The sequence below is a fragment of the Physeter macrocephalus genome, chromosome 12 (genome assembly GCF_002837175.3).
Source record: "Physeter macrocephalus isolate SW-GA chromosome 12, ASM283717v5, whole genome shotgun sequence".
Taxonomy (NCBI): domain Eukaryota; kingdom Metazoa; phylum Chordata; class Mammalia; order Artiodactyla; family Physeteridae; genus Physeter; species Physeter macrocephalus.
Genome location: NC_041225.1, coordinates 76167217 through 76188128, shown reverse-complemented (window position 1 = coordinate 76188128; position 20912 = coordinate 76167217). Strand labels below are relative to the sequence as shown.

General features: G+C 37.0%; 2 protein-coding genes across 14 annotated transcripts in view; one reads left to right on the top strand and one right to left on the bottom strand.

The window, feature by feature from the left end:
* PUS10 (pseudouridine synthase 10) overlaps positions 1 to 2567 on the top strand; it is a 68629-nt gene extending 66062 nt beyond the window's left edge. For 4 of the 6 annotated variants that reach the window (XM_007125441.4, XM_007125440.4, XM_028496936.2 and 1 more), the window contains exon 18: positions 785 to 2567. In XM_007125441.4, the coding sequence (XP_007125503.1) occupies positions 785 to 823 (39 nt within the window). In that variant the 3' untranslated portion in view covers positions 824 to 2567. The remainder of the gene's footprint in view (positions 1 to 784) is intronic. The other 2 variants (XM_055089197.1, XM_028496937.2) reach the window with 1 other exon arrangement.
* REL (REL proto-oncogene, NF-kB subunit) overlaps positions 1 to 20912 on the bottom strand; it is an 82581-nt gene that overhangs the window by 34022 nt on the left and 27647 nt on the right. For 5 of the 8 annotated variants that reach the window (XR_003682354.2, XM_055089196.1, XM_007125438.3 and 2 more), the window contains exons 5-9: positions 18922 to 19062; positions 17684 to 17788; positions 17360 to 17572; positions 16712 to 16780; positions 16108 to 16179 (exon numbers count right to left, since the gene is read on the bottom strand). Coding sequence is in view for 7 of the 8 variants with exons in the window: in XM_055089196.1 (XP_054945171.1) it covers positions 16108 to 16179; positions 16712 to 16780; positions 17360 to 17572; positions 17684 to 17788; positions 18922 to 19062 (600 nt within the window). In the remaining variant the exon portion in view is untranslated. Of the gene's footprint in view, positions 1 to 6249; positions 14790 to 16107; positions 16180 to 16711; positions 16781 to 17359; positions 17573 to 17683; positions 17789 to 18921; positions 19063 to 20912 lie in introns of those variants that run through there. The other 3 variants (XM_007125436.3, XM_024133487.3, XM_007125437.3) reach the window with 3 other exon arrangements.

Below are 20912 nucleotides of genomic sequence, written 5' to 3'. Positions count from 1 at the left end.
GCCGCTCCGCGGCATGTGGGATCCTCCCAGACCGGGGCGCGAACCCGGTTCCCCTGCATCGGCAGGCGGACGCGCAACCACTGCGCCACCAGGGAAGCCCAATTTCATACTTCTAATGCCTGGGACATGATTATTCATGTGGAGACAAATAGTCTGCTACTGTAACTCCATTATGACTTAAAGATCAAGGTTTTGTTCTAGAAGTGCCAAACCAGGATGAGTAGAGATAGATAAATTCAATTTTAAAAGAAACAAAAATTCTGCTGAAGTGACATGCAAAGATCTCTAATCCTTTTCTAGTTACAGGTGATCTTTCATAACCATTTATTTCACATTTAGTTGCTAAGTTACAAACAAGATTATAAGTATATAGACTACTTCAGTACTGTTAAATGCAAGATGGGGAAATGAAAACAGTCAGAAGACTAAAAGTTGCTGAGACTTCTGAGGGAATGTTGGTGTTGGTCCCTGCATTATTTGCTACTTTTCCCATAAATAAGATTTGAAAAATTTAAACATACTCTAGTCTGGTATTGACCAAAAGGTACAATTAATAACTGGCTGAGTAACCAAATACTCAGTGAATTCAGGAACAGACCTCAGGCCCAAGAATCCCAGGTCCTAGAATGGATTTTAGAGTGTTAAATTGTGGTGTTCAATGGCTCTTTTCTTCCAATGCAGTTTGTTCTGTTGCATTATATTAAAACTACTAGATTTATACAGCATTACCAGCAAATGCTTACTAGAACAATAATGTTTTAATGACTTGTTTTCTTCTTTCTAGTCTGTAGATGTTGATTGGCCCCCTGCTCTGGATGACTAGCTTTCAATGGGAAACAAAGAGTAGGGTTTTCCGGCAAAACGTGGACGTCCATTCAGCATACACTGTAAAATGGCTGTTTTTACCCACCATAACGGTGTCTTGGAAACCATTTGGATCATGTTGATCTACCTATTTTTAAATTTGTTGTAACATCTCAGGATCTATGTACATGTATATTTTGTGTTGAATTGTTCCAAGGATGTCTTATGATTTTTCTCATTCCTTCTCCAACCCCCCCGCAAGCCAAACTATGAATAATGAAACCATTCATTCAGAGAGGTACACAAACAGGATACATTCTCTGAAGATCTGAGAAGCTGTAATTTCTTTCAGCAAAATTGCCCTCCACAGGATAGATACCACTTTTAAAATCAGGTTTAAAATTTTTTAAATGATCTTGATAAAAGTTACATCGATTTATGCAGCACAGTATCCTTGTAATATTCTAAGATACCAAATGCAAATCTGACATCATTAATATTTTTCCCAGTAAGCTTCAAGCAAGCTATTACCAATAGAAGTGTGTTTTGGTACAATTTGTCACAAACCTTAATGACTCCAAGTTACTCTTTTGACAATCTAAAATTGTCAGTACATTTCCTGGGGGAGAGAATGTGAGACCTTAGGAATTGAGGCATACCATGATAAGAGACTTGCATAAATCTTTTAAATAAGGAGTCACAAGTGCCTTCAATGACTTCAATCCCAGGGATAAGATTTTGAAAAATTGACATTGCTAAACAAAGGTAAGCTGATATTATTCCAGAGTGCTTCAATGTATTATCCAATTTCAAACATCCTCATCAGGTAGATAGGGTATTATCATCTCCACTTTATAAATATGAAAACCAAAGAATAGAAGTGAACTGACTTATCTGAAATTGTTAGTTACTTCCATATCTAGGACTAGGACTGAAGTTTCCCGGTCTCTAGGGTCTTTTCTAATAAATCGTATTATAGAGCATCTGCTACATGAAGGAGGCACCCAAGAATGTCATTTTAATGGACATAACCATGAGAATTGACTTTTGGAATTTAGGTACCAAATCAAGCTTACCAAAAAATTGCCCAAGTAAATTTCACGTGAGCTCATATGATTACCATTTGTTAATTAGTTAATCATTAGTTGGTACTATGAAGAGGAAAAACATTAAAGAAGCAAAGAAAATGGATAGATCATTAAAAGTTTCAGAGAAGAGTCTCATTAAAATTTCAGATTTAAGTGCAATTTCCATCACCCTGATTCAACTTTCTGAGCTTACTTTGGAACACATGTGACTTGGATAGTATTGGATTATTCAATTTCCCATCTCTACATTAAACATGCTTCAGAGATACTAAGTTGTATCATTCACCTTAAGAATCAGGAAAATGGTTTAACTGACATGAAGAAATTTCATATGTGAATAATAGCAAATAACTTTTTCATTATTTTCAATGCCGGTAAATGAGAAAGGGATAATAGAAATAAACTTGATAAAAAGGTAAGAACGTTTGTGTGAATGTTTCTCAGTTTGGGGGGAAACTTTGCTACAAAAGAGATTCAAATAATTTGGGAAATAGTCTTTTGCAGGTTTCTTTTTGGCTCAGCTTTGAATTTAGTGGATCTGCAAATGGAAGAATTAAGACTCTCCTTAGCAAACTTAAATTAGAAGACTTGTTTCTTAAATTTCTATTCCTGGGATTATACAGAATTTCAAGAGTAAGCATTAGCTGCAAATACTTATTACAAATATCCATATGAGACATAGGTTGTTAAAAATTAATGTTGGTCTTTAAGCAGAACAGAAGACATTAAGTCATGAGAGTACTACATAGTTTAACTTTTGCCTATATAAAAATATTTTTAAATTACTTTTGTGATCTTCTATAGCTTATTTAAAAAAAAAACAAAAAAACACTTAAGAGAAAGGGCCCTTTGTACTTTTAGTATCTCTTTGTCCCAAATATAGTCCGTGGTTTAGTTTAGGAAAAACACCGAGTACCTGGAAAAGTGGGAAAAAAAAAAATTTTGGTAAAATGAATAATTTCCCAAGTAAGATAACTGGTTTCATTTACAAGTTATATGAAATCAATTTAGAAGTTAAATTTCTATTTCCAAAGAGAAAAAGCATTCTTACTTAGATAGATCTTTTGGGGCTTTATTCTTTGATTTTTAAGTCCATATGAGAATGAACTTTGATGTAAGCTTTCCTGAGTAGATTTTTTTAAATGCTGCCCTTTATTATTATAGAGAAAATATTTTATATTTTTCAATTCAATTTTTTCATTTTGAAATAATTTCAGACTTGCAAGAAAAGTACAAAGAATGGTTTTCCCAGAAATGTATCACCCTGAATGCATTAGTGTGTAATTCCTACAAACAAGGACAAATTCCAACAAACAAGGACATTCTTCTACTTCCTCACAATGCAACTATCAAAATCAGATTAACACTAATATATTACTATTATATAATCCACAGGACCCCCCTCCCCTCAAATTTCACCAGTTGTCCAAAAATGTCCTTCATAGTCAAGGGATGATACTTTGTATTTAACTATGTCTCTTTAATCTTCACCAATCTGAAACAGTTTGTCTTTCCTTGACTTTCGTTCAACATTTTTGAGGATTTCAGGCCAGTTATTTTGCAGACTATTCCTCATTTGGGCTTGCCTGATGTTTCCTTTTAATTAGGTTCAGTTTGTACCTTTCTAGCAATACCACAGAAGGGAGATTATCTTCTTGCATCTTCTCAGATGTCACAATTTTGATCACTGCAGTTACTGATAACTGAGCTTTGATCAGTTAACGAAGGTGGTGTGTGCCAATCTCCTTCACTTTTATAGTTACCCTTTTTTCCCTTTAATAAGTATCTTGCAGGGAGACCTTCAAACTTTCATTCACTAGTTTTAGCATTTATTGAAGATTTTCACCTGAATCTATTACCACAATGATGATCAAATGATTTTCTAATTCCACCATTCCTTTTGGCATTACACTGAAAGGTAGAGCTTTCCCTTCTTGTGGATTCATGGCTTCCTATTTTACTTGATGGTTTATAATTTGTTACTAACATTTGTTTTGATTTCTAAGTGTTGACTTGGCCAGTGGGTGCCCCTTCAAGATGGCTCCTTTGTCTTTGTAACATGTCCCCATCATTCTTAGAGCATGTTCTTTCTTTCTAATACAAAGACATTCCAGGCTCATCTTGTATTTCATCTGCACCAGCCCTGGAATGGGCTATTTCTCTTAAGAAAAACTGGTTCCTTTTCATGGAAAATGATAGAAAAAAGATCTGGGCACTAGGTGTGCTCACTGCTGTTGTGACATTGCTGCTACCAAGCCCTCTCATGGCATGCATGCATGCACACACCCCTATATACTTATCTACATATATTGAAAATTATGAGTTTATACCAGTACTTCCAATTCCAACCTTCTTCTAGTTTTCCCCCTTTCCGTATTTGTAAGTCCTTTCTGACAGAAATCTGGCTCCATTAGCCTTAGTATTTTCCTTAATAGATCATTCCCCCTCATAAGTAACCAATCTCCTGTTGCTGCATCCTTATTTCAGATCACTGAGACTCCCCTCCCTACTACCCTCAAATGTTCCCAGGCTCCACACTGTAATCCCACAATGGGCCACCATCTTCGCCCCCTGTGGCAATAGGTAATTGTACCTTGCTCAGAATAAGCAAATGACTTTTGTCCTGAACTGTTCAGGAAGGGAGAGAGACAGGCAGGAAATAAGTCAGGAAGGCAGAAAATGAAAATCTCTTTAAAAGGCATTTCAGTACTCTACAAAAATTATCATTTTAAAGGACAGTTACAGGACTTCCCTGGTGGCGCAGTGGTTAAGAATCCACCTGCCAATTCAGGGGACATAGGTTCAAGCCCCGGTGAGGGAAGATCTCACATGCCCAACTAAGGCCCTGCGCCTTAGTTGAAGCCTGTGCACCTAGACCTGTGCTCTGCAACAAGAGAAGCCACCGCAATGAGAAGCCCATGGCACCTCAACAGAGAGTAGCCCCCACTCGCCACAACTAGAGAAAGTCCACGCGCAGCAACGAAGACCCAACGCAGTCAAAAATAAATAAAATAAATTTAAAGGACAGTTCATATGTAAGTATATTCAGATACAGCATTCCATAAAAATGTCTAATGTTTCTAAGCAACCAAAACTGCCTTTCTCTTTAAGGAGGATGCTATAAATACAAGAAAATCTTGATAATTTTAAAGTCAAACAGCAACAAATTTTTGTAAGGGTTTTAGAATTTTTTCCATTTATTATCAAGAAAAAAAATCACTGTATACAAGATATTACAAAGGTAATAAAATATTCTGTACAAAAGACATTTTGACATTTAAAAATGATTTCAACTTTTAAGTATCACACTTAACATTAAATAATTGAACACTGAGAATTTTTTTTTTTTTTTTTTTGTGGTACGCAGGCCACAAAAAGTTTTTGGGTAACAGATTTTTTTTTTTTTTTTTTTTTTTTTTTTTTTTTTTGCGGTATGCGGGCCTTTCACTGTGTGGCCTCTCCCGTTGCAGAGCACAGGCTCTGGACGCACAGGCTCAGCGGCCATGGCTCACGGGCCCAGCCGCTCCGCGACATGTGGGATCTTCCCGGACCAGGGCACGAACCCATATCCCCTGCATCGGCAGGCGGACTCTCAACCACTGCGCCACCAGGGAAGCCCTGAGAACTTTTAAAAATCATTTTTTTCAGTGCTTCCAAATTCATTACCGTCATTAAGAAGCATATACAAATACTCAGAACAGTTACAAAAAAACCCAGAAAAGTACATTCTTTTAAAATGGAAGTCATCTCCAAAAGGGTTCATCTCATCTGAACCATGCATTTAAGAAAGCCCATTACCCAAAAACTTTGTGTTTTCCTTTCCATCGCATCTTAAAGCTATCTGAACTGTGCACCAGCGACCAATATTTTTAGCTGATTACCCAATAAAATCACCAACGAAGTCTCCTGAGACTGAATTCCACAAATGGGTCCCCAAACACTCCAACTTATTTTTCACTACATTTTATGCAGAGCTGTAATGTTCTGATTAAGGTTTAAGAAGAAAATTAAGCAAGATGAATGATACCTTTAACAAAGTTTATATTTTACTTTTCTGCTGATATTCCTGAAAACTTGATTTACTGAAGCACCAACGTTTTGTACTAACTACTGTGTATTACTGTTCACACATAGGTATTTAATGAATTCCCAACGCAGTCAAAAATAAATAAAATAAATTTAAAGGACAGTTCATATGTAAGTATATTCAGATACAGCATTCCATAAAAATGTCTAATGTTTCTAAGCAACCAAAACTGCCTTTCTCTTTAAGGAGGATGCTATAAATACAAGAAAATCTTGATAATTTTAAAGTCAAACAGCAACAAATTTTTGTAAGGGTTTTAGAATTTTTTCCATTTATTATCAAGAAAAAAAATCACTGTATACAAGATATTACAAAGGTAATAAAATATTCTGTACAAAAGACATTTTGACATTTAAAAATGATTTCAACTTTTAAGTATCACACTTAACATTAAATAATTGAACACTGAGAATTTTTTTTTTTTTTTTTTTGTGGTACGCAGGCCACAAAAAGTTTTTGGGTAACAGATTTTTTTTTTTTTTTTTTTTTTTTTTTTTTTTTTTGCGGTATGCGGGCCTTTCACTGTGTGGCCTCTCCCGTTGCAGAGCACAGGCTCTGGACGCACAGGCTCAGCGGCCATGGCTCACGGGCCCAGCCGCTCCGCGACATGTGGGATCTTCCCGGACCAGGGCACGAACCCATATCCCCTGCATCGGCAGGCGGACTCTCAACCACTGCGCCACCAGGGAAGCCCTGAGAACTTTTAAAAATCATTTTTTTCAGTGCTTCCAAATTCATTACCGTCATTAAGAAGCATATACAAATACTCAGAACAGTTACAAAAAAACCCAGAAAAGTACATTCTTTTAAAATGGAAGTCATCTCCAAAAGGGTTCATCTCATCTGAACCATGCATTTAAGAAAGCCCATTACCCAAAAACTTTGTGTTTTCCTTTCCATCGCATCTTAAAGCTATCTGAACTGTGCACCAGCGACCAATATTTTTAGCTGATTACCCAATAAAATCACCAACGAAGTCTCCTGAGACTGAATTCCACAAATGGGTCCCCAAACACTCCAACTTATTTTTCACTACATTTTATGCAGAGCTGTAATGTTCTGATTAAGGTTTAAGAAGAAAATTAAGCAAGATGAATGATACCTTTAACAAAGTTTATATTTTACTTTTCTGCTGATATTCCTGAAAACTTGATTTACTGAAGCACCAACGTTTTGTACTAACTACTGTGTATTACTGTTCACACATAGGTATTTAATGAATTTTTGGTGATTCTTTAAATTTTTGAAGTCCAATAGTAAACTGAAATTGTAGAAATAAGAGATGTAAGAAAAAAGAGTATGATAAATGCTACTCCCTTTAAGTAGATAATTACTAGCAGGTACTTTTTTCTAAAGCCATAGACATTTAGAATAGAAAAAATATTTAGAAGAAATAATTCTTTAAAAATTGTATCTGGGGGCTTCCCTGGTGGCTCAGTGGTTGAGAATCTGCCTGCCAATGCAGGGGACACGGGTTCGAGCCCTGGTCCGGGAAGATCCCACATGCCACGGAGCAACTGGGCCCGTGAGCCACACTACTGAGCCTGCGCATCTGGAGCCTGTGCTCCGCAACAAGAGAGGCCAGGACAGTGAGAGGCCCGCGCACCGCGATGAAGAGTGGCCCCTGCTCGCCGCAACTAGAGAAAGCCCTCGCACGGAAACGAAGACCCAACACAGCCAAAAATCAATCGATCAATAAATAAATTTATAAAAATTGTATCTGTGTTTTATGAGTGAAAGTAGTGGTGACATGATTACTTTTGAGGCTTTACTGATGTTAAGTTTGTACTTTAAACTCTGCTAAGATGTATTAGTTAAGATATTAATTTGACCAAGTCTTAAACAAACAAAGGCATAAAACTGGGTACAGACAACTCATACATTTGTCTCTGATTCGCTACCCACTCCTGGGCTTATAATGTTAAATAGCATGAAATTTTCTATTGTTTGTGATGCAAAAAGCACCCTAATTTTCCCCCTCTCATATTCAATCTCCAGAAACAAAATAGATCAGAAATCTTTACGTGGCCACTTCATTATCTATGATGAGACTCCTTCTTAGGAAGATAGTCGTAATACTCCCAATTCATAGTCGATTTTGGCAAAGAAATTAAGAGTCATAGAATTTCAGAACCCGAAGTCATTAATTGACCTTATCTTCACTATACAATAGGAAATGTTCTGGAAAGAATATGGCCAAATGAAAGTCCTCCATCTTTGGGCAAAAGCTAGCCACTCTAAAGAGGAAGTCATTCCAGGGTTCTTACTAAAGAATCTAATCCATAGTGATCTGTCACTCTGTGAACTGGAAGGAGTGTTTGGATTAGAGATTATCAGGGCCACAGGATATATGCATATGTTGGTTTACTAACAATATTTGATTTGCACTATACAATTTACAGTGTTTCTTCTTATGCATTATTTTATTTAATACAACACACCTTGTGAGTTAAGTATGCTGAGAATTATCTGCATTTTATATCTGAAGAGACAGGCCCATAGAAAGTGTGATCTGCTAAATATTAAATGACTTCTAAGTGGCAGAGCTGAAGATTCAAACCCAGAGGTTCTGACTAAAAATTACTTACTCTTTCCATTTCTCCATGCTATTTAACATCACACAGTAAGTCTGTAAATCCCTCAATAAATCAATTAATGATAGAAGAAATTATTTGGAGCTACTAGGCAGCCTGGACCACCGATTCTAAGTCTCTCTTAACATGGACAGTATAATTAGTTTTTCTGAAGCATTAGGTTAAAAATTGACAACCCAGCTGTTTTTGTTCACTAAGGTTTTGAGTAGGAAAGCCCAGTTACCAATGTAAAAGGCCATTAAGATAGTAGGTTCTGATGACAGAAATCAGAATAGTGGTTTTGAGGAGTAGGTAGATTGGCAAGGGGCATGAAGGAAACTTCTGGGGAACTGGAAATGATTATTTACATATGTAAAAATTCATCAAGCTGCAAACTTAAAATTAGTCCACTTTATGCACTTTACTATATGTTATCCCTCCAAAGAAAAAGACTGACATCTTTGAGAGCAACACTTTGTCTCATTCACCTCTATGTCATTTCTAGCCCCTAACATGGTGCTTTGCACATTAGACATTCAAAAATGTGACTGATCACATGAATACTGGAGTTTCTGTGCAACGGTAAGGTGCTGAGGAAATGCATCAGAGGAGAACTGAGATTAAACCTGCCACATAGAGAGAGGAGGAGTAAGGTCAGAGATATGAAACAGTCCTAGTAACTGTAAAATTTCTACACAATATAGTTGACACTACAGGAGGCACAGGGTGAAGTACGTCACAAGCCTGGTAATCTTGGCATTGCGGCTTTTCCTGCCAGGTTAAATACCTTTCCCTTTAAAAACCATATCCTTGTCCACATTTTTTATAATCACACCTATGTCAATTTCACCCTTCCCTCTCTATCAATACTACCATTTATTCAGCACCAACTGTGCCAGGCATTGTGCTAAGCGATGGAGTTCCAAAGGTGAACGAGAGAAACTTCATATAACTGTATAATTCAGTGAGAGGAGTTCTGCAGTAGGGTGGGTATGTGTAAAGCTGTGCCTCAGCTAGGATCAAACTTCACAGAAAAGCCCCATCTTGAAGGCTGCTTGCTGTGGAGGTAAAGAGCAGAGGCAGAGTGGCCTGAGAAAGTCTTCAAGGAACGCTAACTATGCAATACAGTGTATGGAAGAAGGGGTATTATTTTTAACTGGGGCAATATGGAAAAGATTCCTGTTAGGGAAAAAGAATGAAGGCCTAAACTAAGAAAGCAGCAGGAATGAAGAAAGGACAAATGCAAGAGATTTTCAGGAGGCAGACCCAAAAGGACTTGATAACTCTTTGAGTGTGAGGACGAAAAAGAATAAAATACGATTTTGAGGCTCCTATTAAATATCTTGGATGGTAGGGTAAATGGTAATGCCATTAATGAAAGGAGAGAATGCAACAGGAGCAGCCAGTTTATAGACATTCAGGTATCGTAAGAGAAAGCTGAAGCTTTCTCCTGAGCACTGATGAGGTCACTCGGGGAAAAAGTAGCACCAACTGAGCGCTGGGGATGAGACTCTGGAAAGAAAGTCAACCTCAGAGAGGAGTATCTGAAGAGGGAGTGGTCAAGAGGATAGGTTATGGATAGGTCAAGCAGAGTGAGGACTGATAAAAAGACACTAGATTTGACAAGGGAGGGTGTCTCTGGTCACTTGTCCCAGAATATCATAAGAAAATAGTAGGAGATAAAAGAGAAAGACTGGTAGGCTAAAGAATGACTGGGAAGTGAGGAAATGGAGGCTGAAAGCATTTCCTAAGTCTGGATGTGAAGGGAAGGAGCACGATAGAGGTAGGAAAGGTGTTTATCCTTTCTCTTTTAGGCTAGAGAAAACAGTTACCATGTTTATATGAGAAAAACACTAAATGGTGATATGAGGGTACAGAAACAAGATGGGAGAGGCCGAACAGGGACCCAGTATACAAGTAGAGTTTAGGAAGCAAGAGGCCATCTTTTCCTCAAAACTATAAGTAGGGTGATAAAAGAACTGATGAAAGTATAAATACATTTGGAGAAAAAGAAGCAGGTTGCCAATATTTTTAAATTATAAAATAAAATCTGTGATCAGTAAATAGCACCTGAAAAATGAAAAATCCTTTGGAAATACTATGAACACAAACGTAGCAGGACCTTGATTCAACTTACACAGAAAAAAAACCCCGCAAAACAAGTCAGTTGTTTAATTTAAAGTATCCATTTAGATAGCCTAACAGTCAGTGCTTAAGCTGATAAGTGCTAGTTACTACAAAATTATAGGATTCTGTATTAAAAAAAAAATAAAGTTCACTATCTATAAGCTACTATCTGGAGATATCTTGGGTTCATATTCTGAACAGGAAAGAAATGCCTTCATGTTTTTTCTCCCTGGTAAGTTCTACTAAAGTATGTTATATGCTTATGATTTTTAAAGTTATACAACAGAAGTATTTCTTTTTGAAATAATAATTTCTAAGAAATATTAATGATAGGTGTCTTTAATCTTTTTCTTTTGCTTTCCAAACTATCCTGACCCCAAGTCTTATCTTGCTCTCCTTCTCATTTCCCAGTATCATTCAACTCAGAATTTTAATTTTTATGACATTCACACAATCCCCATTTTGACGAAATTGACTAGCTTTAATCGTTCCAGTAAATTTATGGTTTGGTTGGACACTACACATAAGTGAAAAGACACATTGTTTCTAGCTAGAAATATGCTCAACATTTATGTAGATTCTAGCTGTAAAATAAACTAGGTCCTTATCTTTAGCAAGTTACTTAGCATCATGATGATTCCATCACAATTAAGATTACTGTCCAAATTCTACAGTCATTTTGCCACTGGGATTACTTTGCTTTCTAACAATTTGGGTCACCATTATTAGTCATCAACCTGAATGTACATGATTCTGATATAATAAACTCAATGTCACATGAAGCAGAACTATAAAAATCATAAACATCTAATAAGTAAAGCTATTCTTTCTTTCAAAAACCGAAGTTCTATTAGTAGTACTTTGAATGTTCAATAAATATTTACTGAGTGCTTAACAGGAAGCAGACACTGTTCTACAAATGTGGGATTCAACAAAAACACAAAACTTTGCCCTCACGGAGCTTATATTCCAGTATAGGAAAACAAATATAAACAAACAAACAGTAAAGTCAGATCATGATAAGTGCTATGGACAAATGTAAAGGAGGGGAGACATGGAGTGCCAATGTATATATAGTCATGGACAGTCGAGTGAGACTGAAGGATGTAAGGCATGAGCTACACATACAGCTGAGTTTATTTTACAACTAGTTCCCTTGCTGTGGAGCACGGGCTCTAGGTACGCGGGCTCAGTAGTTGTGGCTCACGGCTTATCTGCTCTGTGGCATGTGGGATCTTCCCGGACCAGGGCTCAAACCCATGTCCCCTGCATTGGCAGACAGATTCCTAACCACTGCTCCACCAGGGAAGTACAAAGGGTCTGAGGCAGGAGTGTACTCGGTGTTTTTGAAGAGGAGCATTGAGGCTAGAGTGCCTGGAGCTGAATGAGAAGGGGGAAATGGTAGTGAATGAGGGTAAGAGAGGGAGTGTGGGCCTGCTAATTTTAAAGATTTTGGTCTTTAAGTGAGATGGGGAGCCACTGGATGGTTTTGAGCGAGTGAATATGATTTGATTTTAAAAATAATCACTGTGGCTACTTCAGGGAGAACAGACGGCAGGAGGACAAGGATGTAAAGAGAGCTTCTGGAGGCTATAATTCAATCTATGCAAGAGATGATGGTGGTCTGGAATAGCATGTTAATATCAGAGGTCAAGAGAGGTGGGCAGCTTAAGATATATTTTGAAGGTAGGGCCTACCAGATTTGCTGATGGATTGGATATGAGAGATAAAAGAAAGAACAGAAGCAAAGATGACTCCATTGTTTTGGACCTGAGCAACTAGAAACATGGCATTGCCATTTATTGAGTTGAGCAAGACTGAAGGATAAGCAAGTTTGGGAGGGAAGATCAAGAACTCAGCTCTGGATGTGTTGAGTTTGAGCTTTAATTACATCTCTATGTAGAGATGTCAAATAAGCAGTTTTACACACACACACATAAGCTCCAAGTCTGGAGTTCAAGGGGTGGGTGTAAGCTAGGGGTAAAATTTGGGAGTTGACAGCATGAAATTGGATGAGATCACAGTGAGTTCAGACACATAACAAAGAGGACAGGTCCAAGGAAACTTCTTCCTCTTAAAAACATGGATGTAAAGTTAAAATCATAAGCAATTTTAAAGGTATGGATCTAAATAGTTCAAAATGTAGAGAACTCCCATACCTTGAAAGCTTACTTCAACTGCCTGCTGCCCAACTTATTAACATTTTAAAGAAATTTTGATTTACATGTAAATCTAAGAAACTCCAGAAAGCCTCAGAAAACCCCTTAGGGGTCACCTTGGCCCATTGGCCTCAAAAATAATAAGGAATTAATTTTTCCAATGACATAGCCATTACAGGTTTTACCTTAAATTTGCTTAAAAGCAAATATCAGTTAATTCATTTAACTAAGAATACATTAATACATTATAAAAGAAGTATAAAAAGATGTAGCTGGAAAAACCGAAGCCTTGCTCTAATGTTCTCAGTCTGTCCTGGGAAAATGTGGCAGGATTCTCATGCTAGAATTCCCACCACACACAGTATCAGATCACATGTTTCAAAAGAAGAAACAGTAAAGCTCTTTTAAATTTCTATTTTGGAATTTTCCTTTTATGACTGTTTCCAACTTCGTATTCTACATACCCAAAGTTGGGTTTTTTTAATGGAAAAATTGATTTTATTCAATATTTAACATGTCACAGATTCATCATACACTGGTTTACATAAATTTTCTTTGTATGTAGGATTCCACAATGCATCATAGCCTAGGAGTTCAGTCTGTGTGGATTTATCTACTTTTGAAGCAAAAGTGTTCTGTAAATGCTGGACTTTTTCTAACTCTTCCTGAAGTTGGGAAATGAGTTCATCTCTCTCTTTTAGCTGCAGCTTCAAGCACTGAGCATTCATCTTTTATATCCCAACAAATTCTCTGCCAGCAAAACAAGAAGTTCCCAAGACAAGATTGCCCGTTAGAGGAATCCCCTACATACCTAGTTATAATTACAGTTGACCCTTGAACAACACGGGGGTTGGGGAGCAGACGCTCTGTGCAGTGAAAAATCTGTGTTTAAAACTGTACAGTCGGCCCTCTGTCTCCATGGATGTCTTCTGCATCCATGAATTCAACCAACCTCAAATCGTGTAGTACTGCACTACATATTTAGTGAAGAAAATGTGAGAATTAACTGGACCGGCCTGCACAGTTCAAACCCGTGTTGTTCAAGGGTCCACGATATACTGTAGTATAGTCTTAGAGAAATATATAATGTTGCATTTATAAAGGTAATATCAAAAGGGTTACCTTTAAAGGGATTTAATTCTTGAATCACCATTTATATCTTACAAGTTAACTTGAAAAAATTCAAATGCAAATGAGTCACTCAATTGTTCATTCTGCATAGTGCCAATACCTGAATACTGACTATTTTGAACAAAACTATGACTATTTGGATTAGTACCGTTTGATGGTCCTGACTCATTTATCATACTGTTATCTGCACAATTAAAGTCAGACCCCTCAAATGCCTCTGATTGTGAAACAAAAGCAGTAGTACTAGAACTGGCAACTGCTGACATACTGGAAGAGGACATCTGATGGAGCTGTCTTAAGTCTCTTGGGTCTAACACTGAAGTACAGGCAGGATTTTCAAGATTCATACTCACAAGTCTTGGATTATCAGTCTCCCTCATGCTGTCATTACTGGGTGTTATCATGTTCACAGGGCAATTAGGCAGCATGTTGGCATCAGAAATACCATATAAGTCAGCTGGTGACACAGATGATGCTTCCATTCTGCCTATGTCATTAGTACTGTTATAAATGCAAGCATTAGACACATTCAAATCACTCACAACAGACATTTCCAGGAATGGTGGGATAACTTGTGAATTAGAGGAAAGTGTCCCTGTTGAAAAACTACTCAGTGAATTTGTATTGACTGAACGTGAGGTGGCGTGGGCCACTGATGACCAGCTGGAAGAAGGCTGAGGTACCATTGGGGGTATGGCTGAAGCATGATGTGGCAATGCACTTGAGATGGACGCAGATGAGGAATAGTAGGATTCTGCTTGACTTGAAACTGGCCCGGATGTTTCTGTCAAAACTGCACCATGAGAAAACAAGATTGGTTCTGTGGAGGAGGAAATGTATTTGTACAAAACGGAAATGAACAAAATTATAAAAAGCATTACTTCTAAATTAAAATTACACAAACACATAAAAAATTTTAAAGGAAACCGATGTAACACTTCAAATAGAAATGTTAAATAGCACTAAAAATTATTACATGAGTCCAAAATTGAATTCTTTAATACTAATTGTTTTACAAATACCTATAAAATAATTTTGGTAAGTTACTTTGGCATCGAAAATTTCACTCCAGTTAAATGTGGACATCTAGCTTCTGAGGCCCTATAAAGGTATTTTTGAAATGTGAAAGATAAATATCAGAATTTCAGTTAATGGGCATATAAATATTCAAAATCATTTCATATTCTCCTCTTTAGGAGAAAATGGAGGGATGGAGGAAACATTCATTAGGGATGACTTAAAAATCTACATAGGGCTTCCCTGGTGGCGCAGTGGTTGCACGTCCGCCTGCCGGTGCAGGGGAACCGGGTTCGCGCCCCGGTCTGGGAGGATCCCACGTGCCACGGAGCGGCTGGGCCCGTGAGCCATGGCCGCTGAGCCTGCGCGTCCGCAGCCTGTGCTCCGCAACGGGAGAGGCCGCGGCAGAGGGAGGCCCGCATACCACAAAAAAAAAAAAAAAAACTACATAAATTTCCAAGCTATATTAAGATACTACTCACTCTAAGGTACTACAAAATTCCCAGTCAGAAAAAAATGGAGGCTGTATTTATTTACATGTTACATGACTGCTGTACATATTAAACCAAGAAAAAGCTCGATTTAAGAATGTAAAAAGAAAAAAAGACTTCTAATTAACCCTGGTTGAATGATCTAAACCAGAATTTGGCAACTTTTTTTTCCATAAAGGGCCAGATAGTAAATATTTTAGACTTTGTGGGCCATATAGCCTCTGTTGGAACTACTCAACTCTGCTGCTATTGTACAAGAAAAGCAACCATAGACAATATGCAATCAAATGAGCTGTGTTCCAGTAAAACTTTACAAATAAATAAATAAATAAAGATAGGCAACCGGCCAGATCTAAATCATTTCTTCCATGACACACTGTAATTAGTAAAATTACCACCATATGAATGAAATGTAATTTATCAAACAATAAATCCCCAAAAAGTAATCATAGCTGCCAACAGGTCTTTCAGAAGCTGAGATCAATTCATTCAATATTCATAGCATAAAAAATATGTAGGAGTGGAATAAATCAAAGAGGCAGTTTGCATTCCTAAGAATGGAATTCCAATATACTGTGCAAAGCACCAGTCTCTCTAATCACAAGGAATACTCTATAGGGAATAAAATACCTTTTTTAATGAATCTTCCTTCTCCAGTTGATCCTAGGGGACTAGGTCTAGGTCTTTCAGGAAAATTAACTCCTATGATAAATTTTTTCCATTATTAAATGTAATTTGAAAAACAACAGTATATCAGTTAAAATTTGAAAAACGGAATAAAGCAAAACAAAACAAAACAAATCAAAACAAATTTACTTAAATACAAATCAATCCAAAATGTTCAGGGACCTCCCTGGTGGAGCAGTGGTGAAGAATCCACCTGCCAAGGCAGCGGACACAGGTTCAAGCCCTGGTCCGGGAAGATCCCACATGCCGTGGAGCAAATAAGCCCGTGCGCCACGACTATGGAGCCTGCGCTCTAGAGCCCGCGAGCCACAACTACTGAAGCCCGTGCACCTAGAGGCCATGCTCTGCAACAAGAGAAGCCACTGCAATAAGAAGCCCGCGCACTGCAACGAAGAGTAGGCCCCACTCGCCGCAACTAGAGAAAGCCTGCGGGCAGCAACAAAGACAAATGCAGCCAAAAATAAATAAATTTATTAAAAACAACAAAGACAAAGCCAAAAATAAATAAATAAATTTATTAAAAACAACAATAACAAAATATTCTTACCACAATCCTGCCACAGTTTCTGGAAAAGTAGAGTTGTTTTTTGTTTCTTTGCTTTATTGCCATATGTATCTGGTTAGAAAGAAACCGAGAAAACGTGATTCATCATGGGATTATGCTTCCTCTCCTTTAATAAATATATAGATGTTTTACTCCCACATAGAAAATGCTTTAAATAAATGTACATAAGACGGATTTATAAGTGTCACAAACTACATCCCAAGTCACTAATAAAGGATATTTTTCTTAGTAAAAAATAGTTTATAATATTCATCTTGTTTTCTTAGAACACCTACAAGTCACCAATGTTAATTAATGCAATAATGGCAGATAAGGACCAAAATGGAGACCACTTTCTGAGTGGCAAGTATGCCATCTATCAAGAGGGCACAATAAGGACCAAAATAGAATCTCAAAAGTAAAACAAATTTTGATAAACGGTTTAGATACTTTGAAATTATTCCAGATACCTTTCCTAAGGAAGAGATTCAAAGAGCACAAAGATCAGTCAAAAATCAACCAAAAACTTTCAGGAAAAGAAACACAAATTATGAATAAACACAACTGTATTCAAATGTATCTTACAAGAAAATGTTCTTAGCAGGACTAACTTCAAGAAATATATAAAACATTACCATGAAAAAGTCATACCTTTTTCATCTGGCAGATATCTAAAATCCATAGATTCACTAACTTCCTGGTCAGAAGGTCTTCGCAACTGCATTTTTACTGTTACCGGTTCCGTTATAGCTTTGCAATATGGTGGAGTCTTGAAAACAATGGCTACTTGACGGTGTACATCAGCTTGTGAAAAGATACCTTTTGCTTCCCAATCGTTCAAAACAAACCGAACTTCTATGTCATCTAGTGAATACGAAAGCAAGTAACAATGGGAAAAGAAAGTAAAATGTACCTATCAATCTAAAATATATTCTGAATTCAAAGAAACAAACAAAAAAACAACAAAAAAAATACCTTTCTGAACTTTGTCACAGAGTAGAAATATTTCATCTCCTCCTCTGACACTTCCACAGTTCTTGTTTACGCGACAAATCCTTAATTCTGCGGTATTAGGAGCACCTAAATATAAAGGATATTTTTAATGGGTTGCTACCTTAGTAATATGTCTTATTCCTTTCTGATGGAGAATTTTAGGAAAACAACTTACAGGATAGATAAAAGCTTTACTGTATAAATAAATTAAGGGCACTCAATACCTTAATAATCCACATCTGTCCCTTTCTTTTCTTAAGGGCATTACCCTGGTTTAGAGTGTTATGACTTCATTTCTAGGCAATGACATGTCCTCTAATTAAATCTCCTTGCTTCTAAATTCTGATTCGTCCTATCCATCCTATACAGTGTCATCAGATTAATCTTTTTAAATCATGACCATAACCCTGTGGCATGCAGTTTTCATGCCTCCTATTATCTGGTCAACATTATTCCAATAATTCCCTGGCATTCAAAGCTCTCCATGATGAGGATATTCTGATTTACCTTTATAGTTCTATGTCCCACTATCCTTCTACATGCAAAACTGGTATAGTCATACACCACTGGTGGGTGCATATATAAGAGTATACAAACACACAAATATTTGAGGGCAATTTCATAATCTTTTACCACTATAAATATCCATATCCTTTGATCTAGCATTTGCCAACATTTCTACTTCTACAAATTTATGCTAGAGACATTTGCACAATATATGCACATGTGGGATATTTATTGCAGAACAATTTGCTAAAGCAAAAAGAAAAGAATTAAGAAGGAAACAAACCAAATGTCTTGTAATAGGGTAATGATTTAGTAAAATTATGATATAAGGAAATATGCAGCTACTGAAAAGAATAAGGTACCTGAAAGGTAAAGAGGTTCAAGATACGTTGCTAAGAGGAGAAAAAAAAAAAAGTTTTAAAAAAACATCAATGACGATTTTTCAAAAAGTTGCCAAAAATATATTGTGTGAATGATGGTGATGATGATGAAACGACGTATTTGTATATATATGAAGAAGAAACCTGTGAAATATCTTTGGAGGATGAGATGTATAGGAGGTTTACTCTCCTCATTATCTACTTCAGATAGATAACATCTACCCGGTAATGTTTGAATTTTTCCTATAATGAACATACTCTTTTTCTAATTACCAAAATAAAAAATCATTTTAAAGAGCTAAGGCTACAAATACAAGAAAATAAATTACTTACGGTTGTCATAAATTGGGTTAGAGACAACAGGAGGTAGAGCAGTTGTCAAATTACCATGTTCGTCAGGGAGGAAAACTTGAAAACATAATCTCACCACATTGAGGTCACAGTCTTCAATATCAAGCAGCTGTTGCTCAGGGACTGAAAAGTACATTTGTTTTTAAGGATACAGAATAGTCACATAGAACTAAAATCCTGTAAGTCCTCCTCCCTGCCCAATATAGCCTATAACCTTTATTAGCATCCAAATCTGTCCTAACAAAAATAGAATGGTACATAATCTCAAGACTGCCTTTTATCCTTTTCATCATATAGTCACTATCCAACATAATTTGTTAAGTTATGACCATGGTCAGGAAGTAACTACCCCAGTCATGTGAAATTTAGAGCAGAATCCAAAATTGACATAAATCAAATTTTTACAAAAATGGTTGCAGATTATACACAATAGAGAATAGGCATTCATTCATTAATTCAACAAATATGTATTTAGTCCAGTCATGTATTAAGGACTCTGTAAATTATCTCCAAAATTTATATAAGAATTACTCCATTTTACAGATGAGGAACTGATTTTAAAGAAATGAAATTGGGACTTCCCAGGTGGCGCAGTGGTTAAGAATCCGCCTGCCAATGCAGGAAACACAGGTTCGATCCCTGGTCTGGGGAGATCCCACATGCTGCGGAGCAACTAAGCCCGTGCGCCACAACTACTGAGCCTGCGCTCTAGAGCCCGCGAGCCACAACTCCTGAAGCCCGTGGGCCTAGAGCCTGTGCTCCACAAGAGAAGCCACCGCAATGAGAAGCCCGTGCACCACAACGAAGAGTAGCCCCCGCTTGCCACAACTAGAGAAAGCCCTCATGCAGCAACACAGCCAAAATAAATAAATTTATAAAAAATAATAATAAAAAATGAAATTACTTGTCCAACATTTCACAGCTAAGAAGTGGCACAGAAGAATTCAAACTCAAGGCCATTGAATCCAGAGCCTACGCTCTTAAAAACTGAACTCTATTAGAAAATTTTACGTATGTTTTGCATAAAAATGACATACACAAGAATATCTACAAAAACTTAGATAAATATTTTAGGGATTAAATACCAAGAGGATACTAGAGGAGGTAAGTCAGCTAGTTTCCATAAGAAAATTTATGTGCAAACTAGGTTTGCTTAAAAAAAAAAAAGCTACAGCAGGAAAATTTTACAGTTCTGAAAAAAAAGTTTTTAAACATTCTTTATTACAGAATATAATGACAGTTTGTTAAATTGCTATTTAAAAGAAATCCAGTTCCAAAGGAGAATATTACTGCCTTTTCAAAGATACTATAAGGTGTAGCAATCAACCATAACTAACATAGCCGTATTTTTAAAAAGCATGAAATACACATATTAAATTATACGAACATTTTTAGTTTTCAGAAAGTACTGAAATTTGAAATAATAAATTTGAAAACAGTTAAAACCCCAATTCTTTAGTCTTACAATTAGCAATAACTAATAAAAATGACAATGTAGTTTTTTTTTTTTAAATCTAGTCTGATAATATTGATCTTTTACTTGGAGTATTTAGTCCTATTACATACATACATACATACATACATTCATTCATTCATTCATTTTCTTTTAACATCTTTACTAGAGTACAATTGCTCCACAATGGTGTGTCAGCCTCCGCTCCAAAACAAAGCGAATCAGTCACACATATACACATGTTCCCACATCCTCTCCCCGCCACGTCTCCCTCCCTCCCACCCTCCCCATCCCACCCCTCCAGGTGGTCACAAACCACCGAGCCGATCTCCTACGCCAGGCGGCCGCCTCCCACCAGCCATCCACCCCACGGTCGGCAGTGTACACATGTCCATGCCACTCTCCCACTCCACCACGGCCCACCCCTCCCCCCTCCATATCCTCAAGTCCATTCCCTAGTAGGTCTGTGTCTTTATTCCCGTCTTACCCCTAGGTTCTTCATGACCTTTTTTTTTTTTTT